The sequence below is a fragment of the Micropterus dolomieu genome, linkage group LG02 (genome assembly GCF_021292245.1).
Source record: "Micropterus dolomieu isolate WLL.071019.BEF.003 ecotype Adirondacks linkage group LG02, ASM2129224v1, whole genome shotgun sequence".
Taxonomy (NCBI): Eukaryota; Metazoa; Chordata; class Actinopteri; order Centrarchiformes; family Centrarchidae; genus Micropterus; species Micropterus dolomieu.
The window spans coordinates 21,686,579-21,700,411 of NC_060151.1; the positions used below are offsets into that span (position 1 = coordinate 21,686,579).

Here is a 13,833-nt window from a genome sequence, read left to right on the forward strand (position 1 = left end):
GCTCTGATCGGAATTTAAAATCTTAAACCTGCACCTGTGTGTCCTGGTAATCTGCATTACATTAACCTGTAATCAATGTGTTAATGAGCAGCTTTGTACTGTCAAAAGAATTTTATGAAATTGCAAATGATGAGAGAATCCACACATCCAGTGATGACTACTGATGGGATCACTATGAGTATCAAAATATGTCTGATGTCGTGTGTTTGATTTTAGTATTTGTATTAACTGAAAAAAAAATAGTTGAATCAGTTCAGACAGAAAAACAAGCCACAAATGTGCAGATGAATTATGTTTTACATGGAAAACAGTTTGTCATGGGCCCATTACTTACATCTACAGTTGGCCATTGCTGTTTATCAGTGCAATATATGTAAAAGACGGGTAAGAACAAAAGATTGAAGCAGCTTCATGGTGTCAATTGAATGTCACTGAAAGATGTGTTTACGCAGTCTTGTTCCCTCCTGGCAAAACAACACCTGCCTCTTTGCTCTACCATCATGTTAAAAGGAACTGACAAGTGGGATAATAACTCATCTGTCTTTGAATTGAGCATTACTACATTAACCACAGTAGGTATGAACTCAGACAACAGATTTTGGAGATGAATCCCACATAAAAAAGTTCAATATAACAAATAAGAAATAAAGGTTGTAGCTACATAACCCTTTATTTATTCCATGTAAGACTTGAAACCATGTACAAAACTAGCTAGGCCTTGTTTTTCTTTTTACATTATACAAATGACAGTACATATGGATTTTTAACTGAAATGAAGATCTGTATTATAGATCATACCATGTAAAAGATTTCATTGCTGTCTGTCTTATACAAAAACTGGTCTCTTCTGACACTTCTCTATCCATTAGTTATCTTTGCCCACTGGCTGTACTTCAAGGTTAGATGCTGACATTTTGCTACTCACTAGCAATTTACTGTTGCCCACCACCTGAAGTCCACACCAAATACATGTCCAAATCCAATGTGCAGATAAACAGATAAGTAGCCTACTGTAGGCACATTGCTATCAACTCAAAGAGATGCATACATCAAATAATTTTCATCCCTCTATGAGTGTACATTCTTGGTGCTTTTGTTCAGAAAGTGAGCAGGTTAACTGAGACACTGGTACAACTATGAGGCAAAGCTAAAAAAAACAGATGAAGAAAGCTGAGGTAATATTTCACACTGGGTGATATATCACTTTGATATGATGAAGAATTGTTAACATATTTTGTGCACTCAGTTTCATAACAATTGTCCCTCTTCTTAACAGTCACACCTCCGACACTTCGCTCCTGACAGGGAGGTGTAAATCGAGGCCGTGGTGGCAGAAGCGGTTCACTACTGACCAGCTGGCCTTCTGCTTAATGAAGAGACGCAGTTTGTCCCTGAAGGTTTCTCCAAGAAAGCTGTAGATAATAGGGTTGAGGCAGCTATTGGAGAAAGCTGCCAGATTAACAATGTGGCCTGTGAGTGGGTAGTCATGCCACAGGGTGGTAGCAGTCCTCTGCGACGGGTCAGCTGTCCCCTGCAGCAGCTGGATGCTGATGAAAACGTTCTCTGGCAGCCAGCAGATGAAGAACACCAGAACCACCACCACGATCATGCGCAGGGCTTTCTGCCGCCGTGGCCATAATCCACGGTGCTTCTGGGCCCTCATGAGGATCCGCCCAATCAGAGAGTAGCATAGACCAATGACAGAGAAGGGCACCAAAAAGCCAATGGTTACCTCCAGCCACTGAATCTCAAAGACGTTGGCAAAGCAGAAGTGCACCTCACCCCTGTGCTGGGTCTGCACAATGGTGAAAGGGAGAAGGGTGGCCAGGATGGAGGCCATCCAGATGAGGCCACAGCTCAGCTTGGCGTGCTGCATAGTCCTCAGCGGGCTGCTGCTCATGGAGTTAGCTAAGGCAACGTATCGGTCAAAGCTCATCCATGTGAGAAAGAAGATGCTGCTGTACATGTTGACCTGCAGGAAAAGGGACATGAAGGTGCAGAGGACAGCGTAGTCATAATACTTCTCATTCAGATTAAAGACCTCGATGAGGGAATCTGCCACAAGGATGAGGTCAGCTACAGCCAGGTTAACAAAGTAAAGGTCGGGAATGGTCATCTTCTCTCTGTGGTTCAGGTTCACCACTAGGATTAAGATGTTACCAATAAATCCAATAGGGAAGAGAAGAATGGTGTACAGGCAGGACAAGAAGAGACCAATAACGTAAGATTGGTATTTGTCTGAGTGTTCAGTCAAATATGTTGCATTATGCTCATATGAAGTGTTCAGTTGTTCTGTACTGTTAACATATATCCAGACCAGAGAGGTTGTCTGCACTTCCATACTGACTGTGGTTGGACTCTCTGGAATCATGGGCTACATGTAAGACACCTGTAGCTGCTACATCATTAGACCTTGTTAGTTCCCAGTTGTGTCTCTTCAAAGGGCAAATCATCTATGCTGTGTTTGCATGCTGACAGAAGTCAGGTGACTGGAACAAAACGGTTACGGTTTGCTTGACCCCATGCTGACATCAAGGTTCATCTACCAATAGATTCCAGACACAAAACAGAAGCACCTCCATGTTTTAAAATTGTCTTTGGCCTTTGTAACCTGATGACTCACATCATCCAGCCTGTCCAAACTGTGGTCCTGAGATTAGGGTCGACTTATTTCTCCTCTTTTGTGTCATCTGATTTGAGTGCTGCTTTATCTCTTCAAGTCCATGTGCATCTTTATTCAATGAGCCTTGGCCAGAGACGCTATTGCTGTGACACCTGAGCTGTGGAGAGAAGACAAAAAAAAAATCAGACCATGAAAGATAATTATGTGCACAGCAGCAATCTCGTATGCAGTTAAGTGAGAATAACTCAAAGTTGTAGCACTTGTTTTACTACAAAAAATGTAAACATTTGAAGATCAAGTACGCAAATGACACGAACCCACTTTGGTGAAAATGGACGGCTGACAACTTAGAAAGCACATTAACATTCAAGCTTCAGACTTAAACAGATGCATTGAAATCCTCCTTAGAAATCCTCAGCCAATCCGAGCTCACTTAAAACAGTTTGTCCTGACTTGATAACTATTAATTGGCGAGATGAAAGCATATTTGTCATTAACATTTAACAAACCTCTGTGTGAACCCTTTACACAATTTTTAATTCATGTAACACAAAATCTATGTTTTAAATTCACTGTGAATTTTTAGGCCCAAAATCTCAGACCTTCCCTGGTGATAGAAAGACTGTATTCTGTTTGGCAAGGACTCTTTAGCAAACATGCCTAGCCCTTAGAGTTTTATATGCACCAGAGGAAACATTCTGCAGTATTAATGCATTGTTATTAACAGTAATATTGATAGCAGTAATTCAACACGGCATCTATGCATGTGAAAGCAAAATATAATAGGATAAATTCAGGCTAGAACTCTTACACCAAACTATCTGTTATAGTTTTTAAATCACTGCTCTGAAGGATATGCACAAAGGAATAATAATTATCACAGCATGAGTAGCATACAGCCTTTCCTTTAGAGAGAAGGTAGGAGACGACATGCTTACTTTTAGTTTTAAAAATTACAAACGACCTGAACTTGTTTCATGACCCATAGAAGCTCTACAATCAGCCACTCAAAACATACTGTATATAATGTTAGAAGATAAAGAGCTAGTTGATGACATATAATACAACTCATTTTGCAAGACATTAGGGCATGCCTCCTCCACACTGAAATTGAACAGACACCAAAATAACTGTCAACTGACAAATACATACAGTCTAGTCAGTGTACCACCTATAATCCTAGTGCAGACTGTCCTTGTTGTCCATTCTTGAAATTGGAATAAAACAAATATAACATTATTCCATAACCATAAATAGTAGCTGAAATGTGGGAATCAAAAGCAACACTTACTTTTTAAAATGTGGGATTTGATGCTCCTCCATGCTTGCCCGGTGCAGAAAGCCAGTGATTTGTAAATCCCATGTCCGGGCTTCTCTCCTGCACCACCTGCTGTTTGGCCCAACCCTGTCTGGAGAGGAGAGGAGGGTGGGAGAGACAGAAAAGCAAGAGATGATCTGTCTCTCATGGTTTGTCACCATGTTTCATCAGGACCCCTTTTCTCTACCTCTTTTCTTTTTTTGCCCGGTTTGTAACTCCCAGGGTCCGCTGAGCATCTAAAAAGATCCAGGAACTGGACCGTCTGAGAGCTGATTTCTTTCCACAAAACAAACTTTGGACAGCTAATAAGTACAGTGAGGAGTTTGCCTCGAACAAGGTTCTGTTGTCATGGAAACCACTTATATTTTGTGCAGTATTTGTTCACCTGGGTTGTCTAGCTTTTAGTCTTAAGGGCCATGTAAACACACTGCACATGCCCTTCTTAGCTTTTCCAACAATATGTTTATAAAAACTTTACCTGCTGACCTGTATCGACTACACAACACACAACAAAAGACATTGAACCTTGCTTGTTTTGTGTCCATTTCTCAATACACTCAACAAAAATTATATTCAAATAAGGCTTTAAAAAGCCTTGTGTGCCTTCACTCTCAATAAGGGGGAAAAAGAACAGACAAGGAGCTCCTGGGCAAGGGGAGAAACATTAACATAATTTGAACTAATCTGTGTCCAAGACGTGACTATGGAGACCTATTTGATGTGGAGTTGGCTAGTGTCGTGTCTCTTTGATAGCCTGGATGCATTAATTGCAGAAGCCTGCAATAATGCAGACATACACCATCTGCCACACCAGAGCTATATACTGTATATTGATACTGAACAGATTGCATCATATTCTATTGATATCGTAGGCCTGCTATGATTAAGGCCAAGAAGATTTATTCCTAAATGATCAGTATGCAGCTGCATACAGACAGTATGGGTAGGGGAAATCACTTTGGAATCCTTGTGCAAAATTGGATGAAATCACTTAGAATAGAGGCATCTAATGAGGCGTAAAGGGAGGCAGAGGAGGAAACGGTCTGTGTTCCATGACAACAACAATTTTCAGTTTGCCTCCAAAAGACAGAATGTGACTCTGAGGTCTTCACAAGGCGGGAAGGTCATTTTGTTCATAATCAGCCAGAGGGGAGAGAGAAGTCAAGGCCAAGGCTTGCTCGTTGCCTGGAGGTATGGGGTTGTAGCTCCTTTGGCAGCGCTGTGTACCAGCTCCATGGCTTTGAATGTGATACAAACAACAATAACACAGAGCCAGTGGAGAGGGTGCATGTCAGGAATTTGAAGAGAGGGCAATCACAGCACTCTCAGCGTTCGCACCTCAAGCTCGGACATGGTCTACAGTGTTCTTGGTATGGTTTGGTACAATATAAGATTTACTGAAGCTGCTTTTGAAAAGTTGCAAAGTCAAATCCCGTAATAATGTGTAAAAATACCCATGATCAAGATGCTGATGTTCAAGGGCTAACATAAGAAGATGAGCCATACTGAGCTGGTGTGTGCATCACTTTAAAAAACCTGGAGTGATGCAAATTTTACTTGTTTTAACTGATACTTTTATCCAAAGAGATTTAACATTTGCTATGTACATCAGGTCGCATGCTCCTGGAGCAACTACTATGTTACTTGCATCTGTATATATCCAATGCACCCTTGCAATAAGGCAGTCTATTTAAACCCTGCCCACGCGTTTGCTCTGCAGCTGATCAAGTAGCATTTACAAATCTTTGTTTTATGTTAGCCTTTTCAGTGCTTGTGCTAACCTACTTATCTTGAGTTGATGTCTTGGCTCTGGCCAGTCCTGTTTTGCTGCTCACAGTATCTCACAACTAGTCAGGTAGAGAGGCAAAAACAAAAATATATACAATCCAGCATATAGCTCTCCAGACAAGCAAGGACAAGGAACATCCTGAAGATAGAAAGAAAAGCAAAGACAACTGAGGGAGGTGTGAGGAAACAGTTCTGTGTGGAGTGATTCATAAAGGATCACAGTATCTGCCTTGAAACCAGAAAAGTTGGGGGCTCATAGTAGTTGGCAAATGTTTATGTAGTGCATTTCATACCCAAAGGCCACCCAAAGTGCATTACAGAGTGCACAGGCAAAAGCACAAAAAACTATGGATTAAAACAATAAAAGCAAGAAAGCAGAAGCACATAGAATAGAAATTATAAAAGCAAACAGACAATAGACAAAAACACAGAGTAACAACAATAAAGTAAACAATATAAAGTGCAGAATAGTTAGTGTGTTTGTGTAACAAGTAAAAAAAAATGAAGGCAGCATCTGACAGAAAGGTCAAGCAATGATTTGATCTTGGAGAAGTGAAGTACCTCTGATTAGAGTGCAGATGGCACACAGCCTGCTGTCTTGGAAAGCAGATTTTGGTAGGAAATGGCACTGCAGAGCAGCAGTGATGGTCTGAAGGAGCAGAGAGGGTCAATACGGCAGCTGGTAGCCCTGCTGGCACAAACAAGTTTGGGTTTTCGACAAAGAGAGGAGACAGCAGAGAACAGATTCTGTGGGTTAGTGGAAGATGATTTTAGTTATGGTAGTAAGTTGATTCAGCAGCTGAGATGAAGAAAGATGTATGAAAAATGTCTCCTCATGTCATGAAGTGAAGACAACCAGTGGAAACTGATAAATAAGTGTACAAATTTTCAAAAGATAATTATTTTGATTGTTTGATATTTTAGTAATTGTTTTCACATTTGATACTGATTTCTTTTTATTTATTTATTATTATTATTATTTTTTAATCAATTAAAAAGTTTTAAAAAATTTTTTGTCTATTAATATACACACACACACGTTTACGATATTATCTATTTATTTTATTTTAATGTTTAATGTATTATTATAATAACACACACGTTTCCGTTTCATTTATTTTAATTTTTAATATATTTTAATTTATTTATTTATTTATTTTTAAAATGTTTTTTTAACACACACACACACACACCTATGCTTTAATTACTTGTATAATGAAATGTATGGGGTTGATTGTTCTTATGTAGTTTGTATGATGCTTTGGCAATATTGTTGTTATGCCAATAAAGCTAATTTGAATTGAATTGAATTGAAAGAAGAGAGCAGACAGTCTGAGAGGTCATTCAGTAAGCCAGATCTGAGCGATCTTCTCTGAGCTACCTGAAATCTCAGTTATTCAGTCCGCATGACTTCACACAGATAAGGGGAGAGTGGGGATTTAGAGGTCAGTCTAGTGGAAAGGTGGTGCAGACTCTCAAAGAGAGGAAGAAAGGAAGGAGAGTGTGCATATAATCCCTGAATAGTGAAGATGTGAAATGAGACCGTGTTAATAAAGTGAGTATTACTCAAACACAGAACTCAAGCAGAGCATGTCAAATTGGTTCTATTTGTTCTAACACTGGTGAAAACAGATGAAAGACTTACATATTACAGTCAAACAAATTGTATGTGATACCACTGTTTGAAGCCCAGAAGAGAGCTGACTGTGCATATGTCACAACCCTACATAAATATACAAATAAGGGCTAAAAAGAGGAGTTGTGACATTGACTGATTCTGGGACTTCTCTAGATAATGAAGCACATTCAAGGGACCGAATGAGTAAGGTAATGTAAGGTTAAGTAAACACTGAGCCTCATCTGGAAAATGTAATTCCAAGACCATCTTCCAGAAAAAGGATCTTGCATGTGCTAGCAATGGCTGAATTGATGTGAGATGGGTAAGGGCGACCCTAACTACTTGAAGTAATAGTGAGGTGTGTTTCAGCGAATGTATTTATAGTAACAGGTTGTTCTGTTTTTTTTCAGCTACATGGCTGTCATCTCTTACCTTCTAGACTGGCCTTGGCTTCCGCCTCTTTGTGATCTCTATGGGTCTGAATTTACATCTTGTGCTTCAGTTGCTTCCTTTGCGAGGCCTCTCTGTCTGGATTCATTTGCTAAAGGTTGTGAGTTAGGATGCACTCCCGGTTTGTGTCCACTGGGTGGCCCAATGGCATAAACAGTGAATAATCGTTTGGTAATGTGAAGAAAATATGAACGTCACTGTATAAGCTGAGTAAGTGAAATTAATGAAGTGGTAATGAGGATGGTATATGAAAGTGATTTTTTGCACAAAAATACATTAACAAGTGAAAAAATCTTACTGAATTTTGTATTCTGAAACTTTCAGAGCCTGAAGTCTTAATAATTGGATTATACAGTGAATGTCACAAATATATTTTTTTAATGTAAAAACAAGTTATAATAATTTTTGTTCTGTCTTACTCCATAAAATAAAGAAAAACAATACTTCCCTTCCAGCAACATCTAATGAACAACACAACATTACCAGTGCTGTTAATGGGGAGTTGTGGGGTTTAACTGCTTGTGGTTGGGGAAGTGAGTGTGGGAGGTCTAGAAGAGGCAGGGTACGACACCCTCATCTGCCTCTACTTACCAGTCTGATGTGCTTCTGGCTTCATCCAACATCTCCCACAACCACAGCCTCTGAATGGAACATCCTGCACAGTCCAGCTCCTCTGCAATGCTTCCAGGGCCATGTTTGATATTTAGCTGATGCCGGGATTTCATTGTCAGTTTTTTTTTAAATTCTCTGCTCGTATTTCTGAAGAGGAAAAGCAAATACCGGGATTGGCAGGGGAGGAAGGGTGGATTGTTTTTAAAGCATCTGCCCTGGCCGGCTTGTCTCCCCAGAGCTGAAGTTATGTGTTAGGTCAGAGATGATAACTCCTTCCTGAAGTGCTCTGTGCTCTAGCATTCATATGTTGGGGGCTTTCAAATATTTCAAGGGAAGCATTGGCTACCTCTGGAAAAGTACTATGGCTGTGTTATTCTGTTCATCAATCACAGGTGCATGTTCTAGATACAGCACAACAATCAGTTCAAATGTTTTGAACCAGTTTTATTGCTCCATCTTGGGATCAAACCCAGCTTGGCTTTACAGTATGTGGTCTTTTCTACTTGATCTCATTATGTCTTCTTTGGATTGAATTATTTCCCCTGTTCTCTTTCCCAGTGTGCACTCTCAAACTCTCCCAACCTATTCTGTTGGATTTCTTTTACATCAGTTTTGTTACATGAATATTATTCAGTCTCTAGGGGTGTGACACTCTTATTCTCTTCCTGTTGGTTCATGGTTTTATTCTACTTTCTGCCCTCTTCCTGACACACTAGATCACACTGTGAGATAGATTTCAAAAATACTAACTGTAACCTGTCTCGTCTTGTTCTCTTTACATTCTGCGGCCCAATTTGACCCGCATTAGGAAAAACAACTGTAGTCTAGGGGTGTGTGTGTGAAATCTGGTCGACAGCCAGATAAAACATTTAAAGCCACAAGCCAAATGTTCTAGCTACATAGGTGGTCTGAAGTGCGATGCTGTATGTTCGAATGAAGTTGACCCTAATACTTTTGGTCTGGCTGAACCTCTAAAGGAGAAAAACAACATTAAGACTAATGTAGCACATTAAAAACTGTGCTTGGTCAGCGTTACCCATTCCCAGACAGATGATTGTACAGTTAAGAGCTTTTCCTGGTGTACTTTCACTCAGTGCAACCTCAGGAAAACAACGCAAAACCTGTAGTTTTACACACAGTGCATTTAGACAGCACAGAACTTCATTTCTGTTCATTTTAAAACATATGTCCTCTTGTATAATTTTAAGTTAAAAATAGTTGGACATTACGGAAAAAACTTTTCAATTATGATTAGATGATAAGATCGATATCACTCACGTCTGTTTGTCAAATATGACAAAAGCTTAGCACAAAAACTATAAATGGGAAAGAGCCACCCTTACTACTGTATTTGGTACGGATTAAAATTATGAGATATGAAGTGTTACTTATTGAGCTTTACAGGTGCTGGTAGGAAAATTCTGATACTGTTGGCCAGAGCCAAGCAAGCTATTTCCCCATTACTACCATTTGTGCTAAGATTAGCTAACAATCTAACATTACTGGCTGTAACCAGCTACATATTAAAGTTATGCTACCAGCTGGGCGATATGGCCAAAACTGTTATCACAATAAAAAAAATTTGTTTCAATCGAAATCAATAATTTTAATCAATAATTATTATTGCAATAAATGTAAGATTAATGTCAGATCATCATTACTTTTATATAATTTACACTTAATTACATGTTAAGTTCTATGTGTGTAGCATGAAGGGACTACAAACTTCATTATGCAACCTTGTGCTGTATAATAACAAATAGACAACCTGTTGCTTTAAGCACACAGCAACAAAGTAAATCCAAGAAAGTAGCTCTTTTTTTGTAATATATTTTAAGTTTGTATTCTATTGGTCATTACAGTTTGCTAACAGGAACACCAAGTTACCTCCTGCAAGAGTACCTACTCACCAAACATGCTCTCTCTCACTCACCCTCCTATTTAAAAAAAATTATGAAAGAAATTGCACTAGCTAATGTCGTACTTCTCTCACCTGCAACCTTGAGGCATTTGTGTGAAGTGGAACGACATGGAACTGAGTGTTGGAGCACACAGTCTTTAGGGGCTCTTACTGATTCTGAGTGACATGGGTTGCACATTATTTGCACGCTTTGGACAATAGTGTCAACCAAATTAATAAATGTTAATGTAGTGACAGAATAAAAGCAATTCAAAGAGTTTAGCTTTGTGTACATTTTTGCTATTACCTTTTGTGACCAGTACATTTACAGACAGACTAATAATTTCATACTTTTTCAATTACATCTTAGAAAAATCAACCCCCTGTGGCATCACTTCTCTCTTCCCTCTTCTTTAAAAATAAAAAAGTAGCGTGTAAATACAGATGGTAACTACACTGACTGAATGATTTATGTTGGTTGTGGTGTTTGCTTGAGCTAACAGACTCAAGTGAAAGCCCCGTGAAAATCCAGTCCTCAGAGGGGGGAAATGGCAACCATGACAACCATGTTCAATTCACTCCATTATCATATCATTTCCAGATGTAGTACATATAATTCAAGACCTCCTCCCTCCCCCCTGTTGGACCTCTCATATTTGCTCTGTGTTTCAGCTAGAAAGATGTTGGAAATCCATACACTATTGTGCAACCCAATGTTGTTACTGTTGCTGGGTCTGACTGTAAGAAATTAACAGTGTAGTAGTGACAACAGCATTGTGATAACTCCTCCCAGCAAAATAGCTGTCAAACTTTAATTGTAATCCATCTAATTGTAAAGTTACATTTTCACAATGATCTATTACTTAATCTTTGCAATCCTTCTAGCTTCCTGTTGCAGCACTTTTCCCCTCAGCTCCTGCTGGAAGGTAGTCCCGCAGCGTTATCAGATGTAACCTACACCAACAATGTTTTCATTGAAAATGGCAGCAGTGATGGTACTGTCAGACCCACAACAGAAGACAAAACAATTCCCAGAATGGCTGGAATGTTGCATTTTCCCCAGTCTGGGTGGCGTGGTTGAAGGGTCTTGCCACAAATAATCTGCTGTTAGCAGCGTGGTGAGCAGGGGGAGAGCTGTGGCCTCCTTCCTCACTCCCACCGTCACAGCAGCTCTGAGGGAGGGAACAACCTGTCCATCACCCTGACCTGATCACAGGGCTAGAGGGTTAAATAGCTAGCATTTTGTTTTCATGTACACTTGAGTTGTAGATAACAGGAAATCCTTTCACATTACACCAAACAGCCTTTTAACAACGGACTGCATGCACGTGTTTCAACATATTTTCACATCATCATAAGTACTGTCAAACTTCAGTGAGATAAGGAGTGGTAATATCCATGTTAGTTTATTGTTTAATCAGTCTTTGACTCAGTTGACAATAGAGGAGATTACTTACAGAATCTAAATTTATCTCTCAGAAAATAATACTTAAGTTTTGAAAGAGCATGGTATCTTCTTGTAAATCTCTCACATACAATATATACACATTATTTTGTATTATACATATACACTTGCATACACAGTCACAAAAGCATCACATCTGAAAGTGGATTAATCTGGACTTTTGAGGTTTTGCTGTTCAAATAGCTAAAATGCATCCGCATACATTCGACACGCAAGAGCTTTGAGGGTGTTTTTACACTTAGTCCATCTCAACAATTTAACTGCACACAGTGGTTATTACTCAAATGTATTTGCACTGATGTGAGATTATGGCCTCTCTGAAATAATAAACCAAACTCGGGCCTGAGCAGCAATTTGAGTTGGGTGTGGTTTTGATCAAGCTTTATCGTGTAGTCAGCCCATTTGTGGTGATTGCCTATTATTACCTCTGCCAAGGAGTTTGTTTCAGGTCCCATCTCATACTTAGCAAGATATTTAAAAAACAAGTTCATGGATTTCACTGAAATTTGGTGAGGCGCATATCAACTCCAAGCAATCTAGCAAAACTTTGCCTACAGGTGGCGCTGCAGCAACATGCTAAAGTAAAATGATCATAATTCTTACTTAGCTATTCTCCCCCAAAAAATCTGCACAATTGTCATTCACTATGTATAGTCTGATGCAGATTCAGAACAAATTGAAATTAAAATCTTCTAAACAATTTTTATTTTCAAAAATATTTTTTTATAATGTTTTGTTGAGTGCCTTCTAGTTGGATGTCTCCTCACAAAATTCTATCCAGATTAAAAGCATAAAAATGTCCCATAATAATCAGAAATCTGGGATACATTCAATTCTATTCACTATAATATGAGCGTCATCATACGACTGATTAATTGAATACCAGTTGGAATAAAATCTCTAACAGTATATAGTGCACCAACTGGTAGCTGAACCTTAAGAAATGTTGCTTAAATACATTTTTTTTTATTCAAACCACTTTTCATTAGACCATGTGCTACTGTTTGCCTTCCAATCCCAAATGAACAGTAAGCATTAGGGCTTTGAGCCGAGTTAGGACTTTGAGCCGAGTTCAAATAATGATTAACTCTGTCACAATACATGCAGGCTTTTTGTATGGGGCAGTACATGCTGTAGCACATAATGTAAACACACAGCCTCGGTTGAAAATGAACAGTACTTCTCACAGACTGATTCTAGGTACACATAATGAGGATGGGGCTATGCAGCACAAATCTTAATGTTAGACACTGTTTCATACCTCAACTGTAGACAAACAATATGTCTAGTCACAGGATGTTTAAAAAAATACAGTATGTGTATGTGATATAATGTTATAGTCTTAATAGCTTCATATATGCTTGAAAAGCATCAAATCTGTGTCAAAACATCTGGTAATCCTTTAAATTTTACAGTGAAGCCAAAGCAAACTTATTTGAAGGTGTAACTTAAAACTGTCTACAAAGATAAGTGACTATTTATTGTTGCCTGGGAGTGGAATATAACAGTGTGCCCACTTCTAATTTCTCTTCAAGTGTATGCCCCACCTCACTGGTGTATCTGTTCACAGAATGATTAATAAACTGTCCCTCTCATTCAGAAAGCAAAATAAAAAAAAAATACACTAATGCAGTGAAGCAACAGACCTCATGCAAAAGCAAGTATCTCTTTTTTATTTTATAACATCACCATTTATCTGTTCAGTTTTGTGGCAGGCAAGAAAGCAGCTTTATAATATGGAGATTACCTTAATGCATCTGAGCGGCATTCCAGCTCAAACTGCATCAAACACACTGTTTGCAGGTGATTGGCAGGTGAGACTTTGATATTTGGTGAAGGTTTTTAGTGCCTCTAGAGTGACCCAGTCGGGCTTCATATTTCCACTGGACATCCTTCCAACCACTCATGAGTGCTCATAAAATGTAGGGAATATACATGCCACCTCCTCAGGGCCCTCTCTGTGACCCTGCGGGGACTGCTAACAGTGCGTGAGGCTCTCCACGCACGGTTCCTACAGAAGCGAAACATAGCTCAACAAATCACACACTGGGCTGAGATC

The 13,833-nt window shown here is 39.2% G+C and overlaps 1 protein-coding gene across 2 annotated transcripts; it reads right to left on the reverse strand.

Annotated features, from left to right (window-relative positions):
- Nucleotides 1-694: 694 nt before the first annotated feature.
- On the reverse strand, nucleotides 695-4,215 carry gper1 (G protein-coupled estrogen receptor 1). 2 transcript variants are annotated; one of them, XM_046040354.1, is made up of 3 exons: nucleotides 4,129-4,215; nucleotides 3,915-4,032; nucleotides 695-2,780 (listed from the first exon to the last, which is right to left on the reverse strand). In XM_046040354.1, exon 3 carries the CDS (start codon nucleotides 2,369-2,371, stop codon nucleotides 1,277-1,279), a length of 1,095 nt encoding a protein of 364 aa, XP_045896310.1. In that variant the 5' UTR covers nucleotides 2,372-2,780; nucleotides 3,915-4,032; nucleotides 4,129-4,215; the 3' UTR covers nucleotides 695-1,276. The 2 variants fall into 2 exon arrangements, with proteins under 2 accessions (XP_045896310.1, XP_045896304.1); XM_046040348.1 differs by having other exon boundaries at nucleotides 3,915-4,199.
- Nucleotides 4,216-13,833: the final 9,618 nt, after the last annotated feature.